Below are 21,063 nucleotides of genomic sequence, written 5' to 3'. Positions count from 1 at the left end.
GTGCATACATTGCTGATATTACACCAGACTCAGTGCATACATTGCTGATATTACACCAGACTCAGTGCATACATTGCTGATATTACACCAGACTCAGTGCATACATTGCTGATATTACACCAGACTCTGGGCCCGATTCAGAGCAGCTCGTAAGCGGCCGCTCGTTCGCTCAGAGCAATGTTCGCACAACTGCGCATGCGTATGGGTCGTAATGCGCATGCGCAAACCAGAAATTGCGGTCGAAAATCGTGCGCTCGTAAAACAGCGAGGGGCTGCTAATTTGATTGACAGAATGTACCGTTTGTGGGTGGTAACAGGGGAAGGTGCTTGAAAACGGGGGAGTGGAGATCCGAACGCAGGCGTGCCAAACGGTCAAAAAGGCGGTTAATGGGAGTGCATAATTAGTAAAGGAGCGTCATCAACCACATCACTTGGTTGTCTTTTAGCCTGAACTGCTCGCAGTGATAGCGTGTGTTGCAAATGGCAAAGGGGCGTCTTTACAAAATAGCGAGCGCATTTTTAGTTCGCTCGTTCAGACATAGAGGCGTCAACAAACCACAAAGAGCGAGCGCTCAATTTAAATAGCCAGCTCCTTTTTTGGAACGACCGTCCGCAAATAGCGTCCGGCTCTGAATCAGGCCCTCAGTGCATACATTGCTGATATTACACCAGACTCAGGTCCTGATTCAGAGCCGGACGCTCTGACAGAGCGCTCGCTCTGAATCAGGGCCGTCCCTTCTCCCTTTTGGAGCGGCCTCCTGGCCGCTTGCATAGCTGTGGATGACCACCCACAGCTATAGCGAGCGGCCAAAATGATGGTCGCGATGGTACCATCGGGCTTGCGACGAGACCCTGCGGTAGGGTCTCGCTGCCGCAAGCCCTGGAGTGCTTTTAGCTCTATCAGAGCCAAAAGCACTCCCACTGACATCACTAGTGATGTCAGTGGGGCCGGTCCCAGACGGTAGGCGTTCCCATGGGAACGCCTCCGTCTGGGCAGCCACGCCCCCGGCACGCCCACCAAAGGGGGCGTGCTGTCAATCACCATCGACAGCACGCCCCCTTTGGTGTGAGACCCATAACGACGGCTTGGCCGTCGTTATACGGGCCTCGCGCATGCGCATGACGGAGCCGCCTCCGTTGTGCGCATGCGCACTTGGGCAAACATTGACCCGCTTGCGAGCGCTCGCAAGCGGGTCTAAATCAGGTCCTCAGTGCATACATTGCTGATATTACACCAGACTCAGTACATTGCTGATATTACACCAGACTCATTGCATACATTGCTGATATTACACCAGATCAGTGCATACATTGCTGATATTACACCAGATTAATGTTCTTACTTGGATATTGGAGGGTTGATGATACTCCGTAATGATTTGATATCACCTGCAAAATGGAAGTAAATCCATTTACAACAATTTGTGCTGTTACAGTGATACAAGAAAGTATACTTTTGTTTTAGTGGAAATAAACACACAATGAAATAACTTATGTTGTTACAAATGTGTATATTCCTGTCTATTGAAACTAAATATTGTTAATAAATGAGTAATATGTAGTTAAATCTATGGTTACAATCTCAGCCTTTGCAGACTGGAGGATGCCATGATCCCCTTTCTCTTAGCACTGTACACAGTGAAGGCAATAAAGGACAATGGCAATATTGGGTCATAATTTGGTATTAAAACAATGGTAGCCGTAAATGGAAAATTGAATCAGCAGTGGAACATAGTACAACATGCACCAATTGACCGGAGCACTAATACTGCTGTCTATACGGAAAATGGATTTACAAGCATGCCTGGTACAAATGAGTACAAACAGATAATGTTTGCTAATACTGAGCCCACATACTTGACAGTATCAGGTCAATAAGTTATACCATTTACAGTTTGCTCCCCACACTCAATTCAGTGACTTGAATGGGACACCTTTATTATATTATATTATTATATTGTCTACCAGCTGCAATTGCTTGGCGAGTGCCTGCATCAGTATTTAAGACCTTACAGGCACAGACCACCCTCCATGTCATCGGTGCTCTGCTCTTGTTACCTTTGCCCTTTCTGTGACTCGGAAACTGCTTGTTCACCCATACATTGGGTCACACTTACCTACATTTTTTAATTCTCCACTCCGGGAGAAGCCTAAAGAGTATGAGGGATCGGCCATTCCTCGCGAATCCATTTACACAGAGGCTGCCAATTTGGCTCAGAATTTACAATGGCACCAAGCCCTGCTACTTGCGCATGAGTGGAATTTGAATCTGTCTCTGTGTCTCCTCAAACGTCTTTGTGGCTTATTTGCAACCACTAACCACACAACGTGGACAGCAACCCAGTTATCCAAGACTCAAAAGTCTGGTATTATCTTAAACTGTATACTAAACTCATACAATGATGCATTGTATCCAAGACATTCCTCCTGGTATCCAAACTAGCTTATAGCCGTGGTGAATGACTAAAGGTATTCTGCGGACAAAACAACTATATTACTTACAAGGAAGTATTGACCCTTGGTTATCTGGTTATGGTTAGGCACAGGCACCCCTAAGGGAGGTTTAGGGGGTAGAATAGGGTTAGGAAATACTTAGCTTGGACGATCGTGATTTTCACCCCTGCCGGGTAGCTGCTGTCGGGCCATGCGGCCGGCGGTAAATCATACCGACCCCGAAACATCCTGGGCTGTTTAGCAAATTACCGGGTAAAAGTGAATTACCCGGTAATTTCATTTTTTGTGTGAAAGGGGTATAATTAGGGAGGTAATTAGTAGAATAGCTCACTGAAGTTACACGGTGAGTGGCTCAGGAATTTGATAAGCTGCCTGAAGAGGTGAGTTTTCAGGGAATGCATAAAGATTTGGAGACTAGAAGAAAGCCCTGCCATGCAGATTTTTTGGCATTAGAGTTTCTATTTATGCAATAAATGTGTCTCTGAACCCTGGCTACCTCTGATACACAAACAAACATTGAAATAACAATTGAAATTAGCATCCCACATATGACTTGCAGTCTAGTGTCATTTTGCGAGAAATCAGAACACAACACACAGGTCAAGTATAATATTTGGTGAATTATTGAGATGGAGGAGATTAAATTAAAATCCAGATATTAATAAAATCTGGATTCCCTCATTCCTATCAGAACTTCAAGGAGTCTAAAAATCCTCTGTGCAATATATTACATATGTGTTATGACATCTCTCCTGGGGTTCCTTTATTTATTTTTTTGTCTCTCTACATTCTCTTTCCTTTGTACTCAATATCTGGAAAATGAGCATAGAATAGCAAATTCCTGCAGATTTTTCCTGACTTATATTTTGGCTCCATGTTTCCAGTTGCATTTGCTGTATAAAAAATATGAGATATGGTAAGAACTTACCCTTGTTATCTCTATTTCTACGAAGTCCATAGGGTTCCACAGGATACCTTGGGGTATAGGTGTGACGTCAGTCGCAGGGCACCAAAGAGTTAAGCTTTCAGCCTCCCAGGATGCACTAGGTCCCCCTCCTATACCCCGCCCCCGGGCCAAGGCACCTCAGTTAGTTACCAAGCCATAGGCCGGAGGAGGAGAAGGAAGAGAGAGAACAAAGATCTGGACACATACAAGAATCACATTCTCACCAGAGGGAGACGGAAAACCGGTGACCAGAGCAAAGCCCATCTGCAGCACAGGTGCAACAGGGCGGGAGTCCTGTGGAACCCTATGGACTTCGTAGAAATAGAGATAACAAGGGTAAGTTCTTACCATATCTCATATTTTCTACTTCAGGGTCCATAGGGTATCCACAGGATACCTTGGGGATGTCCCAAAGCAGTATCCTTTAAGGGTGGGGACGCTCCTGTGCAGAAAGGAGAATCCGCTGCCCGAAGGAAGCATCGTGAGAGGCGAAGGTGTCAAACCTGTAATACCTCACAAAGGTATGGACAGAAGACCACGTAGCAGCCTTGCAGATCTGAACTGCCGAGGCACCACGTCGAGCTGCCCACGAAGGACCCACAGACCTAGTGGAATGAGCCTTCAAAGAAGGAAGAACCGGCAGACCTTCATGAAGATAAGCTTCAGAAATAGCCATACGGATCCAGGCTGCCAAAGTTTGCTTTGAAGCAGGCCAACCCTTTTTACGGAAGCCATAGAGGACAAACAAAGCGTCCGACTTCCTAAACGAAGAAGTGCGGTCAACATAAGTCCTTAAGGCCCGCACAACATCCAAAGAGGCCTCACCCACGGAAAGACCCAGTGAGTTAAAGGCCGGAACAACTATTTCCTCGTTAACATGAAACAGGGAAACAACTTTGGGAAGAAACTCGGGCCGAGTGCGGAGCACTGCCCTGTTCCCATGAAAAACCAAGAAAGGGGGTCTACAAGAAAGAGCCCCTAACTCAGAAACACGTCTGGCCGAAGCAATGGCCAGAAGGAAAACAGTCTTAGCTGTTAGCCATTTAATATCCACTGAGCCCAGTGGTTCAAACGGCGGTCCTTGGAGAGCCCTCAGGACCACAGCCAAATCCCAAGGCGCCACAGGTGGAACAAAGGGCGGCTGAATACGGAGAACACCTTGCATAAAGGTGCGCACATCCGGGATTGTAGCAATCCTACGGTGAAACCAGACAGATAGGGCCGAAACCTGTACCTTCAAAGAAGCAAGGCGAAGCCCATGATCTAGTCCCGCTTGCAGGAAGGTGAGAATCCGAGACAGACGAAACTCCCGCGGTGCATAACCTCTCGGTCGACACCACTGGAAGAACGTATGCCACACGCGATGGTATATCCTCGCGGAAGACGGTTTCCGAGCTCGTAACATGGTACGCACCACAGAGCTGGAAAACCCCCGGGACCTCAGCATGGCCGAGTCAGGTCCGGGTGAAGGCAAGGACCCTGAGACAGAAGGTCCGGTCGTAGCGGCAACCGCAGAGGACTGTCCACGGACAGACCCTGAAGGTCTGAGAACCAGTGCCGTCTGGGCCACGCGGGAGCTATCAACAGGAGCGTCCCTCCTTCCTGTTTGAATTTCCGGATTACCCGTGGAAGAAGGGAGACCGGAGGGAACAGGTATGCGAACCGGAACGTCCACCGGACGGACAGAGCATCCACCAGAGACGCCCCATCGTCTCTTGTGCGAGACCCGTACACCGGCAACTTGTTGTTGTGCCGGGACGCCATGAGGTTGATTTCTGGAAGACCCCACCTGTCCACCAGTAGTTGAAAAACGTCCGGGTGCAGGGACCATTCCCCTGGAAGAACATCCTGGCGACTTAGAAAGTCCGCCTCCCAATTTAGCACTCCCGGGATGAAGACCGCTGATATGGCCGGAAGATTGTGCTCCGCCCAAACCAGGATCCGAGAGACCTCAACGAGAGCCGCCCGACTGCGAGTTCCTCCTTGCCTGTTTATGTAGGCCACGGTGGTAGCGTTGTCCGACTGGACCTGCACCAGGTGACCCTGGAGAAACTGCTGTGCCTGCAGGAGAGCATTGAAGACCGCACGGAGTTCCAAGATATTTATTGGAAGCTCCGCTTCTGTCGGCGTCCACCTGCCCTGGAACAAGTGTGGACCCGAAACTGCTCCCCAGCCCCGAAGACTGGCGTCCGTTGTCAACAGGACCCAATTTGGAACCCAGAACGGACGTCCCTTGTTGAGGTGGGTCGTCTTTAACCACCACGCAAAGGACAGGCGAACCTCCGGGGTGATCACAATCGTCTGGAACTTCAGAGACTGAGGCAGCCCGTTCCACTTGGACAGGATCAGGTGCTGCAGAGGTCTGGAGTGAAACTGGGCGTATTCCACCATGTCGAACACCGACACCATGGAGCCCAGTAACCTCATCGCCGAGTGTAAGGACACCCGGCGGCTGTGCAGACAACTGCGCACCCTTGACTGTAAAGCAGAGATCTTGTCCTCCGTCACGAAGATCCTTTGCTGTCCCGAGTCCAATAAGGCTCCAAGATGCAGAATCCTCCGAGACGGGATTAGAGTGGACTTCTGCCAGTTGATTAGCCAGCCGTGCCGTTGCAGCAGTGCAATGGTCAGGTCCAAGTGGTGTAACAGGAGCTCTGGAGATCCTGCCACCAATAACAGGTCGTCCAAGTACGGCAACATGCGGACTCCTTGCAGCCGCAGAGAAGCCACCATGACCGCCATCACCTTGGTGAAAACACGTGGTGCTGTCGCCAGGCCAAAAGGTAACGCCCGAAACTGGAAGTGGTCGCTGTGGATTGCAAACCGAAGGAACTCTTGATGGCGCAAAAGAATAGGGACATGCAGGTAAGCGTCCTGTATGTCCAATGACACCATGTAGTCCCCAGGTTCCAGCGCCAGAATGATGGACCGTAGGGTCTCCATCCGAAACTTCGGGACCCGCAAAGACTTGTTGAGTGCTTTGAGGTTGAGAATCGGACGATATGACCCATTGGGTTTCTGTACCAAAAATAGATTTGAATAGAAACCCTGGCCCCTCTGGGAGAATGGAACAGGCACTATAACTCCAGCCTGGAGCATAGTGTGCAATACCTTCCACAGCTCCGTAGCCTTGTTCCGGTCTGATGGTAGACCCGTGGTGAAGAATCGAGCCGGGGGTCTGTGCCGGAAGGAGAGGGCGTACCCGTGAGAGACCACCTCCAGAACCCAAGTGTCTGTCGTAGTGAACGACCAACACCGGGAGAACTGCAGCAGGCGGCCTCCCACCCTGGGATCCCCCAAAGGGAGGCCCGGACCGTCAGGCCCCAGGCTTGTCATCTGGCTTGGGGGCCGGACGTCTGGTACTCCATGTCTGTTTCCGGGGCTTGACCGATTTCTTAGGGCCAGCCTGTCGAGGAAACGACTGTGGTTTGGGCCTGCCCTGGGCCCTAGATGACCGAAAGGACGATGGTCTAGAACCAGAAGGAGCAGCGGCCAACGGGAGACAAGCAGATTTGGCTGCCGCCAGCGTGGCCACAATCTTATCCAGATCCGGACCGAAGAGAACTTCTCCGGTAAACGGCAACGCTTCCAGACCTTTCTTGGAATCTGCGTCCGCCTTCCAGGATCGCAGCCACAAGGTGCGACGAGCAGCTACTGCTGCTGAAGAAATTCTAGACACCAGAGTACTAATGTCTAGAGCCGCCTCGTTGATGTAGGTGGCCGAATCACGGAGATTGCCAATCAACTCCGCCTGTTCGGCCGGACAGTCGGATTCAAAAGAAGCCTCTAATGAATCCGCCCAGCGCTCCATCGCTCTGGCAACCCAGCAAATGGTCATAGCCGGCCGTGCTGCCCCCCCTGCAAGGGAATAAGCGGACTTCAGGCAGATTTCTACCTTGCGGTCCGTAGCTTCCTTAAGGGAGGACATGGATGGCATCGGCAATGTGGCACTACGGACAAGACGGGTCACGTGAGAATCCACCTGTGGAGGGGATTCCCACTTAGCAAAATAATTATCCGCGAACGGATAAGCCACCGCCAGGCGTCTCTGCGGCTGGTATCTTTTGCCAGGTTGTTTCCACGCCTCCTCTAAATGGTCCACCAACTGACCCGAAAGAGGAAAGACTGTGGCATCGCCCTTCACATCTTTGAAAAAGGCATACTTAGATTTAGCCGCTGGGGGAACTTCGTCCTCAATCACCAAGGCTGTGCGGACCGCCCGAATAAGTCCAGGAATATATACTTTGGACTTAGCATCAGCGTCCTTAGTATGGAGAGGTTCCTGATCGTAAGGATCCAGAATCTCCCCATCATCAGACGTCCCTTCGTCATCCTCATAAGGATCGGACAGAGACGCCACCGGCCTTTTATGAGGCCGCATCACAGACTCCCCTTGCAACACATCCGACAAGTGCTGTACAGAACTCGTCAGGGAGTTAACCCACGCTGGCTCCTGAGAACCCGGGAGCGGGGAAATAGGGAGACTGTGGGGTACCACCAATTGTCGTGGGAACCCCTGCATGGGTGACGACACCACAGACTGCTGGGACAAACCCATCGGAGTAAACGCGGGCTGCGGAGCTAACTGGCCCACTAAAGCTGTTAACGTCTGAGCGAAACAAGCCCAGGGCGGCTCCTGTACCGGTGCTGTAACCGTAATAGGCCGCGCCATGGACAAACACTGCCGGCAAAGGCCCTCCGCGCTACCCTCCCCCTCCGCTAACGGTACTTTGCACGTGGTACACTGTAGCCGGAGGGGAAAATCACTTTCAGACATGATGGCACCACGTATGTGACCTCTCTCACCAATTAAGTATTAAATAGGCGAGAGACCACCCTGCAGCACCGCAAGGGCTTTAGCAGAAAGAACAGGGACAGTAATAAAGCTGACAGTTTTGAGAAGATAAAGTTACAGGCAGCAGCACTAGCACAGTCACATACAATGCAGAGAAATAACAATTCCTGCACTAACAGCGCTGATCACTCAACTACACAGACACAGGGCCTGGTAGGACACAGCGCTGCATACACAGACCTGAGCCACAGCGGAGGAGAGGTATGCAGGGGGACCCAGACCACGATGCTTCCTTCCAGGCTTCCAGCAGCGTTCACCATGCGTTGCAGAGAAGATGGCCGCCGAGGAGCAGAGAGAAGCTGGCCTGGGGGAGGAGCGCTGACACAGGACCAGTCAGCACAGTGCAGAGAGGGCTGTGTGCAGCGGGGGAGGCGCCGGCTGTGAGACAGAGAAGGCGCGCTCCCCTGGCATGCATTTAACCCCCGGGACGCCGCAGCGCTACCGCTCTGCTGCGGTCCGCTGTCCCAGGGGGTAGTGGAAAGCGCAGGTTCAGTACCTGGCTCCACGCTGCAGCCAGTCCCCAGGGAGCCCCCTGCCTGGGGACTTAGGACCATGTGACCAGCGGGGACCCACCGCGGGACCCCGCTGCTTACCTTTGTCCCCCTTGGATCCGGCCATGGTCCGGAACATCTGGGGTCACCGCTAGCTGTGACCCCAGATGCTCACCAGCATCCCCGGATCGGTACCGGCGTTCTGGTACCGGCGGGGGTGTAGGGAAGACAGCATGGACGTCAGGACTGACTGTCCATGCTGTACATCCAGATGTGCAGCCACAGCTGCACTGAAGAAAGCTTCAGGGGCTCTTCTAGCCCCCACTCCAACAGGTGCACCCGACGCCGGCCGGGCACCAAACTAAACTGAGGTGCCTTGGCACGGGGGCGGGGTATAGGAGGGGGACCTAGTGCATCCTGGGAGGCTGAAAGCTTAACTCTTTGGTGCCCTGCGACTGACGTCACACCTATACCCCAAGGTATCCTGTGGATACCCTATGGACCCTGAAGTAGAAAACAAGAGATATGGTAAGAACTTACCTTTGTTATCTCTGTTTCTACGAAGTCCATAGGGTCCACAGGGTGACCTTGGGGTATAGCTGGATCCTGGATCCTCGGGCACCACGGAGTTAAAGCTTTTAGCTGCTCCCAGGATGCACTTGGGTCCAACCTCCCCTATACCCCGCCCCCGAGCCACAGGCACCTCAGTTGGTAAGCAGCCCAGGCCGGAGGAGGAGACGAAACAGAGAGAAGGAAGACTGGAACACACAAGAACCATACTCACAGAAATGGGAGACGGAAAACCGGTGACCAGTCACAGAGCCCATATGAAGCCAGGTGCGTCAGGGCGGGTGCCCTGTGGACCCTATGGACTTCGTAGAAACAGAGATAACAAAGGTAAGTTCTTACCATATCTCTTGTTTTCTACTTCAGGGTCCATAGGGGTCCACAGGGTGACCTTGGGGATGTCCCAAAGCAGTCCAACTAAGGGCGGGGACGCTCCTGTGCTGATAGGAGAACCCGGCGCCCAAAGGATGCATCCTGAGAGGTAAAGGTGTCAAACGCATAGAACCTCAAAAAGGTCTGAATGGAAGACCAGGTGGCCGCCTTACAGAGCTGAACAGCAGAGGCGCCACGGCTAGCAGCCCAAGAAGGGCCCACGGACCGAGTGGAATGAGCCTTAACAGAGGCTGGAACAGGTAAACCCTCCTGCATATAAGCCTCAATAATAACAGAACGAAGCCAACGGGCTAGAGTCTGTTTGTTGGCAGGCCAACCCCTCTTGTGAAAACCAAAGAGGATAAACAAAGAATCCGACTTCCTCACAGAACTAGTCCGGTCCACATAAACCTGGAGTGCCCTTACAACGTCTAAGGAAGTCTCCCCAGCCGAAAGATCAGGTGACTGAAAGGCTGGTACAACAATTTCCTGATTAATGTGGAACCTGGAAACCACCTTAGGCAGGAAATCAGGACGAGTGCGAAGCACCGCTCTGTCCTGATGAAAAATCAGAAAAGGGGGACGACAAGAAAGCGCCCCCAAATCTGAAACCCTCCTGGCAGAAGCAATTGCCAAGAGGAAAACAGTTTTAAAAGTTAGCCACTTGAGCTCCACTGACTCCAAGGGCTCAAAAGGAGGACCCTGTAAGGCCCTAAGAACCACCGCCAAATCCCACGGGGCCACAGGTGGCACAAAGGGAGGCTGGATTCTCAAAACACCCTGGAAAAAGGTGTGTACGTCCGGCATAGCAGCGATCCTGCGCTGGAACCACACCGACAGACCAGACACGTGTACCTTCAGTGAAGAAAGACGTAATCCTAAGTCCAAACCGGACTGAAGGAAAGCCAGAATACGCGAAACTCGGAACACCTGGGGATCATAGTTTCTGGCCTCACACCACTGAAAGTAAGTGTGCCACACTCTGTGATAGATCCTCGAGGAAGCAGGCTTGCACGCCCTCAGCATGGTGGTAATAACGGAGCTAGAAAAGCCCCGAGACCTCAGGACGGCTGTCTCAAGAGCCACGCCGTCAAAGATAGTCGACCCAGATCCGGGTGAAGACAGGGCCCCTGAGACAACAGGTCCCGCCGTTGAGGTAGGAGGTACGGAGCGTCGATGGACAGGCTCCGCAGATCGGAGTACCACGGCCTTCTGGGCCACGCTGGGGCCACCAGGATCAGTGTGCCTCCGTCCTGTTTGAACTTGCGCAGGACCCGAGGCAGCAGAGATATCGGAGGGAACAAGTAAGCCAGTTGAAACAGCCATTTCACCGACAGCGCGTCTATCAGACTTGCGCCTGCGTCCCTTGTCCTTGACCCGTACACAGGCAGCTTGTGATTGTAACGGGACGCCATCAGGTCCAGCTCTGGCAGCCCCCACTTGTCCACGAGTAGTTGGAATACCTCTGGATGAAGCGACCATTCCCCGGGATGCACATCGTAACGGCTGAGGAAGTCTGCCTCCCAATTGAGGACTCCTGGGATGAAAACTGCCGAGAGAGCTGGAAGATAGCGCTCCGCCCAAGCCAGGACGCGGGACACCTCCGACATCGCAGCTCGACTGCGAGTCCCTCCCTGGTGATTGATGTACGCCACCGTGGTGGCGTTGTCTGACTGCACCTGAACGGCCCTTCCGTGAAGAGCGGTGCCGGACGACTGCAGGGCTCTGTATACTGCCCGCAGTTCCAGGATGTTGATGGGAAGAATCGCTTCCTCCGCCGACCAACGACCCTGAAGTGACAAGGAGCCTGTCACCGCCCCCCAACCCCGGAGACTGGCATCTGTCGTGAGCAGAACCCATTCCGGGATCCAAAAGGGGCGCCCCTCCAGGAGATGCGCTGTCTGCAGCCACCAGGCTAGGGACAGACGCACCTCCGAGGACAACACCAGCATCTGAGAGCGGATCCTGTGTGGCAATCCGTTCCATTCTGAAAGAATCAGCCCCTGCAGGGGCTTGGAATGGAACTGGGCAAACTCCACCATGTCGAATGCCGACACCGTGGACCCCAAAACTCTCATCGCTGAGTGCACCGACACTCTGCCACTGCTCAGACAACTGTGAATCCGCAGCTGTAAGGAGGAGACCTTCTCTGGAGTCAGAAAAATCCGTTGCTGACGAGAGTCCAGCAGGGACCCCAAATGAACCATCCGTTGTGATGGGATGAGGGAAGATTTCTTCCAGTTGATCAACCAGCCGTGCGCCTGTAGACAAGCGACCGTCAGGTGGAGATGCTGGATCAGTACCTTCGGGGAGCTTGCCAGCAAGAGGAGGTCGTCTAGATACGGTAGCAACCGTATCCCCTGGCTCCGAAGGTGAGCCGCCATGACCGCCATCACCTTGGTAAATACCCTTGGTGCCGTGGAGAGACCAAAGGGTAGAGCCCTGAATTGGTAGTGGTTGTGGAGAATAGCAAACCGCAGAAACCGTTGGTGCGATGTTGCTATAGGCACATGGAGGTAGGCGTCCTGGATATCCAGGGAGACCATATAATCCCCCGGTTCCATCGCCAGTATGATGGAACGCAAAGTTTCCATCCTGAATTTGGGAACCCTGAGAAACCTGTTCAGGGACTTCAAATTGAGGATGGGGCGATGAGAGCCATTGGGTTTCTGCACCAGAAACAGCGTAGAGTAATACCCCATCCCACGTTGAGACTGTGGTACGGGTATAATGACCCCCGCCGTCAGCAAGGCCTCTATGGCTTCCTGAACCTGCAAGGCCTTGGTTTTGTCCTGAGAAGGACTTGTGCAAAAAAACTGGCAAGGCGGCCTGTGCCGAAAAGACAGGGCGTACCCCTGGGAGACCACTTCTCGCACCCAGGCATCCGTGGTGGTATTGTGCCAGCACTGGGCGAATTGAAGAAGTCGGCCTCCCACTCTGGGGTCCCCCAGAGGGAGGCCCGTCCCATCACGCAGAAGGCTTATCTTCTGGCTTGGAAGAAGGGCGCCTAGCACTCCAGGCTTGCTTCTTTGGCTTTGAGGCGGTCTTGGGTGCGGACTGCCTCGGGAAGGACTGACCCTTTGCCTTGCCCTGAACCCGAAAGGAACGAAACGCCGAGCTCCGGACCTTAGCAGGTGTAGTAGCTGAAGGGAGGAAGGCTGACTTGGATTTTGCCAGGATATCTACTATTTTGTCCAGGTCCGGACCAAATAGTAATTCCCCATTAAAAGGTAAGGCCTCCAAGCCTTTCTTTGAATCCGCGTCTGCTCTCCAAGACCGCAACCACAAGGATCTACGAGCAGACACTGCTGCCGCCGAAACCCTAGAGGTCAACAGGCTAGCATCCAAAGATGCTTCTCCAATGTAGGAGGCGGCATCTCTCATCTGTCCTAACAACGCCCTCTGGACGTCCGGAGCTTCATCCGTAAACGTGTCCTCCAAGGCGTTGGCCCACCCCTCAATGGCCTTGGCCACCCAGGAGATGGCCATGGACGGCCGGGCTACAGCCCCTGAGAGAGAATAAATAGACTTTAGACAAGTCTCCACCTTCCTGTCCGTAGGATCCTTCAGCGAGGATATAGACGGCAATGGCAAAGTAGCACTCCTGATGAGGCGTGTTACATGGGAATCGACTGCAGACGGAGTTTCCCATTTCTTACAATGCGCTTCCGGGAATGGATAATTGGACGCCAAGCGTTTCTGTGGCAGGAAACGCTTACTGGGCGTCTGCCAGGCCACCGCCATGTGATCAGTCAACTGATCAGACAAGGGGAACGCTGTAGAAGTAACCTTAGCTTTTTTAAAACTAGGATACCTTGACTTGGGAGCGGGTGCCTCATCCTCAATCAGAAGAATAGCCCGCACCGCCTTAACCAGAGCCCGCACATTGATGGAAGACTTAGTGTCTACCTCCTGGACTGAGGCATCTGAGGCTGAGTCATCCTGTACCTCACCATCATCCGAGAACCCCTCAGAATCCGAAAGATGCGCAGCCTGTGCCATGACTGAGCGTTTAGACGCCCTGGAGGGCACGTCACTGCGCAACATCGACTGAAAAGCCGAAGATGCTGCCGCCAAATCTTGGACAGTGTGGGAAAGCGCATCCACCCAGGGTGGAGGAGCTGTCACAGGAGCCTGAAACGGCACCACAGCCGGCTGTGCCACAGGGGTGGACTGAATATACATTGGCAACCCCGCATAGGGACCAACAGGCTGAGACCCCGGGGGAGTCTGCAATAATTGTGGGACACCCGGGGAATGGGGGATGGCAGGCTGGGGCAACGCCCTAGTAGGGGCGGCAGTCGGGACCGACAGACGGTCCGCGATGGACACCAGCACCTGGGAAAACATCGCCCATGGTGGCTCCTGCGAAATGGGAGGTTTAGACATACCAGGGACCGCCTGGCACCGTCCGCACAGGCCGTCCTGTGACAAATCCTCCCTATCCACTCCTGCAGAACAGCGCCTGCAGGAGAACAATGCTGGAGCCCCGGAGTGCTCAATCTCCTCCTCAGACATGACTTAGGAAGAAAACGTGCGCACTCACCAGTGTGCTGAACAACAGCCCACAATATGGCACCGTGTAGCACACAACTGTATGTGACGGACCTCACAAATACGTGATCTATATAGGTGAGGTCAGTAGAAACACCCTTCCCCCGCACACCTGTAGGGCTTGTAGGAGAAGGAAAGGGATAGGTACAGGCTGACAGTAAGTAGAAAAAAGACACAGACAGGCAGCACTAGCAAAAGTCACATACCATGCAGGAAGATATACTCACTGCACCTTTCCACTACAATCAACCTCCCAGATTCAGTGTCTGGGAGGGCTATAGCGCTGTGTACACTGTCCTTGTCGGGGGAGAGGTACACAGGGGGACCGGTCCGCGTGCTCCCTGAGAGTATCCACGCTGCCAGTAAGAAAATGGCCGCTGGAGACCTCAGAGGAGGAGTGGCCCGAGTAGCTGCAGCTCAGCGACGCCAGACTACGAGCTGAAAGGCGCGCTGAGCTGAGGGGAGGAGCCGCGGACAGGGAAGGCTTCCTCCCCTGGCTAGCATATTTAACCCCCAAGGTTGCGGCATCCCGCTTGCCGCTTAATTACCCTGGTGGTCTAGTGGTCTGGCGGGGTATGCCTCCGATGGAGGGGGGGCCCGCCGCCACCGCTAGCGCCCCCGGTCTGTCCCCTAGACCGGGGGCATGGGACTGCATTTAAAAGGAACCCGCGCACCGCCGCTAATCAGCGGTGCGCGGCTTACCTGATCTCCCCGGCGTCTTCCGGCAGCAGTCCCGGGGGAAGCCAGAGTCCGGCTAGTACAGACTCTGGCTTCCCCCGCCGTGATCCCCAGTTCAGTGCTGGCGTCGCGGCGCCAGCAGGGAGAAGGAGCGGCAGCGTGGGCGTCTGTACAGACAGCCCATCGCTGCCGCTCTGGAGAAAAAGAAAAAACTGTAGTCAAAAAATAAATAAATTTAACTAAGTTAAAAAAGCTTTAGGGGGCTGCTCCTGCAGACCCCCCCCGCAGGGTGACCCGACTCCGGCCGGGCACCATCTTAAACTGAGGTGCCTGTGGCTCGGGGGCGGGGTATAGGGGAGGTTGGACCCAAGTGCATCCTGGGAGCAGCTAAAAGCTTTAACTTCGTGGTGCCCGAGGATCCAGGATCCAGCTATACCCCAAGGTCACCCTGTGGACCCCTATGGACCCTGAAGTAGAAATGTCCATTACAAAATAAGCAATATATTTAATGTTCAATTATTCATAGGTTTCTTAATACCCATCCAAATCATTAATAAATGCAATTAACTGGTACACTTATTTTGAATTCTACAATTAGCAGTCTATGCATAAAATGGGTTGGGTACGGGATGCCGGTGCTTGGGATCCCGGCGGTCAGTGCCGGCATTCCGACAGAGTTACCATACCATCACTAGTTGGTATGCTAATCCTCCCCCTCTCCCTACCCTAACCCCCCCTGCCCGATGCCTAACCCTAACCACCCCCCTCCCTGTTAAGTGCCCAAACCTGACCTCTCCTTCCCCGCACCCTAAACCTATTCCTTCCCCCTAGTGCCTAACCCTCCCCTCAACCCCACTACTTATTTTCGGTATCCCCGCGGTCAGGATGCTGGCGTTGGGATTGTGACTGGCGTCTGGATTCTGGTGCTGGTAATGTAAGCGTCGGCATCTCGACCGCCGGGATGCCAAACGTATCCCCATAAAATACCCTGTTAATTCCCCATACTTCACGCTACCCACATACCTGCTGGTAAGCTGTACTTCCTGGCATGGTTTATATGATCTCTTGTTTCTCTACACAGTAGTAGATGTCTTTTACAGCATTGTACACACTACAAAAAAATAACAGCAAGACATTTATTCATACTATAAGGTTTGTATGGTAAAAATGGAATGGCACACATATAATGTAGCCAACAGCAAGCAAACATTAGTGATCTCCAATCATTTTATCCTAAAGAACCCTCTCTAGCTACATTTTGTAACACATAAAATTACACTTAGACCTTTAGCAAATCCTTATCCATCCTCTTCCACCTTGACAGCAAAGTCCACCTATGTGGCCTTCCCTCATCCATTCATTCTAAATGCTGTGGAAAGACCAATCTTCCTCTCCTGCCACATACACTGCTCCACTCTGCAGATCACCAGACTGGCTCCCCAGTATCTTCAGAATCCAATTCAAGCTACTCATCCTCACATCAAAGGCCTTACCACCATCACCCTCTCATACATGTACAATGCCAGCTGCCATCCCATCTGTTTGACTTGATCTTTGAATGATTTCTTACAGCCAACTGCCCGGCACTGCAGAGTTTGTGGCATCGTATACATGATGATGATGGATTATGAAATCCAAAAATCTCCCACTAGATTAAATGAGCACATACTACAAAAAGAATCATACATTTATTTAGTACATATGTTACTGCAAAAATTGATTGCACTTGTGCAGGTCATTAATATGTACTTTTTTAAATAAATCAAATACATCTTATCTAGAGCACACATAACCAGATGTGGTTTTTTTCCACATGAGTAAAATTTTGCTTTAGCATTTGACCACCTATATTCAGCTGCACCATAGCAATTTGTTTATCATGTACTTTACCAAATGGAGATCGCTTACACTAGGCTGGGAACAGTCTCAGAGCAATGCTTACCTCTGTATACATATAATAAGGGGCAGGGGCCTTCACAGGCAAAACCTTGAACAGTGACAGCATCCTTTCTCTGTTGTTGAACCTAGAACAGAAAATTAAAGCGGTTTAAACCTTAAATAAATTAGATAAAGCAGAAAAAAAAAATGATTGAGCGATGCTCCTCATGAGCCTGAAGGACACAGAAGGTCAGCAATTGAACGCATTGGACCGAGACCCTTACAGACACACCATCTACTAATGGAATGCAGACCTGGGAACATGACCATTACAGCTGGGTGACTGAACTTTACACATTCATTTTCCACTTGCAATTGCACTTTTTCTCCTTGTAATTACAATCCTCTATTAGTGGCATACAGCCTGCGGGTCTAGAGCATTTGTAGAACTACAAGTTCCAGTATGCCAACCGGTCTGTGATTTATCTAAGTCTTAACCTGTGGTTTTCCAACAGCTGAGGGACTACAAATCCCAGCATGACCTTCCAGCTTTTTCACTGTGGCATTACAAGTCTCTGCTTCCAGTGCATGATGGGAGTTGCAGTTCCACAACATCTGCACAAGCAGTCACCTTTGCCTAACACACATATGTATATTATATACATAGTATGTCTTCCTATGCATACACGGAACCCTAATGACAGTGTGCTATCACCTCACCTGTCAGTATCTCAGGTCAGAATCCTCCTCACATGTTACCATACAAACACCCCCCACATTACACGTGATCTCCAGCCCCAGTTAATGCTCTGTCTTCCTTTCCTGGCTGGTCACGTGTCTGTCTCTGTGCGGGACAGTAGCGTAATGATGTCATTGCATAAATATTATGTTTGACCTTCTTCCCGGCAGGCATTGCTCTGCGAGGAAGTGACGTCATGTCACTATGTGGGCGGAGCTCCCCTTTCCCATTTCCATCTTACACGGTGTGTGTGGCCCGGAGCTCGCTTGGACCTTGTTTACCACCGGCTGAGCCCCCACCGCATCCAGGCCGCACCAGTAACCCACAGGAGACACCATGGTGAGGGGACGGTGTACAGCTGTACACTGCCTGGGTCACTCCAGCCTAGTCAATCTCTGGACTCGTGCCTGCTGTTATGGCATGCTGGGACATATAGGGGTCTATCTACTAAGCCTTGGATAGAGATAAAGTACCAGCCAACCAGCTCCTAACTAATTTTTCAAACACAGCCTGTGACACGGCATTTAGGAGCTGACTGGTACTCTATATCTATCCAAGGCTTAGTAAATAGACCCGATAGTTCCACAACAGCTGGGCAGCCTCATACACTTAGCCCGTACCGCTGTGGCGCACACTGTCTGGTCTGACTGGTATCAATAGGGCATCTATCTAATATAGGGCATCTTCCATCTACATAATAATAATACCAACAGGTTCTGTTCCATCCATCTCCAGCTCTTCACCTCAGTATATGTGCAGGTGACTGGCATTGTCCGCAGTTATGTACGGTTGTGGTCATAGTAACCAGCTCATATATCACTGGCTGACTTTATTTTTATGCAGATCCATGTGAGTCCGCCTGTATTTACACTCTTTTATTGCTATGGCCTGCTGGTTAACATCAATGATAAGCTGTATGCTATATATTAAAGCAGTGGTCCTCAAGGCACCCTAACAGTCCATGTTTTAAGTATATGCATGCTTGTGCACAGATGGGTAAATCAAATAGACGGTTACTAATTAAGTCACCTGTGCTTAATCATGGATATCCTGAAAACTTGGGAGTGTTAAGGTGCCTTCAGGATTGAGTTTAGAACCACTGTATTAAAGGATTTGAAATGTTACTGGTGTGCTGCTTTGTTCAGTAAAGATATGTCAGTTAATGTTTTGTGCATTGAAACGTTAAATATGAAAACTCTTCATTACTTGTATTTCTAATAATTATATGTTTGTTTCTAATCGACTGCGTTTCCACTTGTTTATTTACAGCCTCAGAATGAATACATCGAATTACACCGTAAGCGGTATGGTTATCGCCTGGATTACCATGAAAAGAAGAGGAAGAAAGAGAGCCGAGAGGTTCACGAGCGATCTCAGAAAGCAAAGAAACTCATTGGTCTGAAGGCCAAACTGTATCACAAGCAGCGTCATGCCGAGAAGATTCAGATGAAGAAAACGTAAGTGGGCTTTCTGATACGCTGAAGAGCACCTGTAATGGTTTGTCCTTTTGGTACTGGCAGACCAATGAATGAGGCCTCCCATATTATTCATATTAACTGTATGTTCAGAATGACCCTTTTGTGTATAATGGCAGTAGATATATTCTTTGGAATGACTGCAACTTTGTGATTTTCCAGAAAATATAGTTTTCCCATATTTGAGCATCATGCATCATATATAACAAATTACGTGTTTCCCCAAGTTACCTCAGACACTAAGCTGTTCAGCATTGTTCCTCACAGTAACTGGAGGAGTAGTTGGTATCAATGATCTTTGGTGCCAATTATCTTTTTGGATAACCACTTTCCTGATAGTAGATCCCAGAGTATGGGAAAATGAAAACTATATTTATGAGAGTTTAACACCTTTCTTTTTCCCACTTCTCTTAGTATTAAAATGCATGAAAAGAGGAACACCAAACAGAAGAATGAAGAGAAAACGCCAGAGGGTGCTGTGCCAGCGTATCTGCTGGACAGGGAGGGACAGAGTCGAGCCAAAGTTCTCTCCAATATGATCAAGCAAAAGCGAAAAGAGAAAGCGGTGAGTACTAAGCTGTCACAATGGTTTAGCCAGGATCTGTGTTCAGAATCATTTCTTTATTTAAATGCAATATCATTTATTTTTTTTTATTTTTTTTAGGGTAAATGGGAGGTTCCTTTGCCCAAAGTGCGCGCTCAAGGAGAAACCGAGGTACTTAAGGTTATCCGCACGGGAAAGAGGAAGAAGAAGGCATGGAAGAGGATGGTCACTAAAGTTTGCTTTGTTGGAGATGGGTTCACCCGAAAACCTCCAAAATATGAAAGATTTATCAGACCTATGGTGAGTTAGTTATTACAGTGAGAGTATTTTTGTCATAATTTTAAAATCCTAGGCTTCTGAATTATCTAGTTTATTTCATTTATCTCCTTGCTCTCTTTGATCTTGAAAAACCTGCACAGCAGTAGCTTTACATTAAGTTACTGGTGACCTCAATGAAATTGAGGGGGTGATTCAATTGTTTTTTGGGTGCCAAATGCAGCAATTAAACTTTTTCTCTGTACGGGGCACGATAGCCGCCTACACCGCCACTTCTGCTTGTACCCTCAAGAGGGTGTGAGCAAAAATGTGCGATAAATCCATGTTTAGAGCACTCAAAACTGTTGTCATAACCAAGATATTAGACTGGTTTAGCTGATTTACATGGCTAAACTTGGTCTAATAGATCACTGCGTTTATTAATGGGCATCCATAACAATTGAATTGCAATACTAGGCACCCATTATTGCCGCCCATAAAACAACTGAATCGCCACCTGAGTTTTATTTACACCTAAAGCTCTAAAATCCTTTCTCGGAATTCTATCCTGACATGTTCTGTTTTCACAGGGTTTACGTTTTAAAAAGGCGCATGTGACTCATCCAGAACTGAAAGCCACATTCTGCCTCCCTATCCTCGGTGTGAAGAAGAATCCCTCATCGCCACTTTACACAACCTTAGGTGTCATCACAAAGGGAACAGTCATAGAGGTGAATGTCAGTGAGCTCGGTCTTGTAACGCAAGGAGGCAAAGTTATTTGGGGTAAGTAGGAATTGGTAATCTGCGCTGTATAATGTCTGATATGGTGTAATATGGTGGCTTGATGAGGGTCTTTTCCACTCTCACTTTAATAATTGTTTCTTTTCTTTTTTAGGAAAATACGCACAGGTCACAAACAATCCTGAAAATGATGGTTGTATCAATGCAGTTTTGCTTGTATAACGTTCTTTTTGGCTGATGCCTATTGTACAGAGACTGGATTTTCCAATAAATAAAAATGCCCACATTGGGAGAACATCTTATTATTTTTTGTAATGCGGACTTACACATGCTTGAGGCTTGTTTGGATTCAATGACCAAATATTGCTAAACTAAGCCAAACCTTTTTATTGTCTGTTTACTGCAAATACTCTTATGGGATTTATATAGCGTTCACTCGCAGCGCGCCGGACCTAGAGAAAGGGCTCTTCTCCACGCATCCGAAAAGTGGGCGTGGTCAATGAAAAGGGGGCGT

At 50.4% G+C, this 21,063-nt stretch overlaps 2 protein-coding genes across 2 annotated transcripts in view; one reads left to right on the top strand and one right to left on the bottom strand.

Moving 5' to 3' along the window:
• Positions 1–17,632, bottom strand: part of GFM2 (GTP dependent ribosome recycling factor mitochondrial 2) — a 55,711-nt gene extending 38,079 nt beyond the window's left edge. Inside the window, exons 1-4 of the mRNA XM_088443745.1 lie at positions 17,516–17,632; positions 16,860–16,941; positions 15,941–16,028; positions 1,344–1,389 (exon numbers count right to left, since the gene is read on the bottom strand). Of these exons, the coding sequence (XP_088299871.1) occupies positions 1,344–1,389; positions 15,941–16,028; positions 16,860–16,922 (197 nt within the window). The 5' untranslated portion in view covers positions 16,923–16,941; positions 17,516–17,632. The remainder of the gene's footprint in view (positions 1–1,343; positions 1,390–15,940; positions 16,029–16,859; positions 16,942–17,515) is intronic.
• Positions 17,633–17,719: 87 nt separating this feature from the next.
• Positions 17,720–20,835, top strand: NSA2 (NSA2 ribosome biogenesis factor). The gene is made up of 6 exons (XM_088443692.1): positions 17,720–17,873; positions 18,804–18,991; positions 19,424–19,574; positions 19,674–19,853; positions 20,399–20,591; positions 20,704–20,835. The coding sequence occupies exons 1-6, from the start codon at positions 17,871–17,873 to the stop codon at positions 20,769–20,771; spliced, it is 783 nt and encodes a 260-aa protein (XP_088299818.1). The 5' UTR covers positions 17,720–17,870; the 3' UTR covers positions 20,772–20,835.
• The last annotated feature ends 228 nt before the right edge of the window (positions 20,836–21,063 follow it).

The sequence above is a fragment of the Taudactylus pleione genome, unplaced genomic scaffold, assembly GCF_031769625.1.
Source record: "Taudactylus pleione unplaced genomic scaffold, aTauple2 ptg000333l, whole genome shotgun sequence".
Classification (NCBI taxonomy): domain Eukaryota; kingdom Metazoa; phylum Chordata; class Amphibia; order Anura; family Myobatrachidae; genus Taudactylus; species Taudactylus pleione.
The sequence above is the reverse complement of the archived record's forward strand: the minus strand, read 5'-3'. Positions and strand labels throughout refer to the sequence as shown.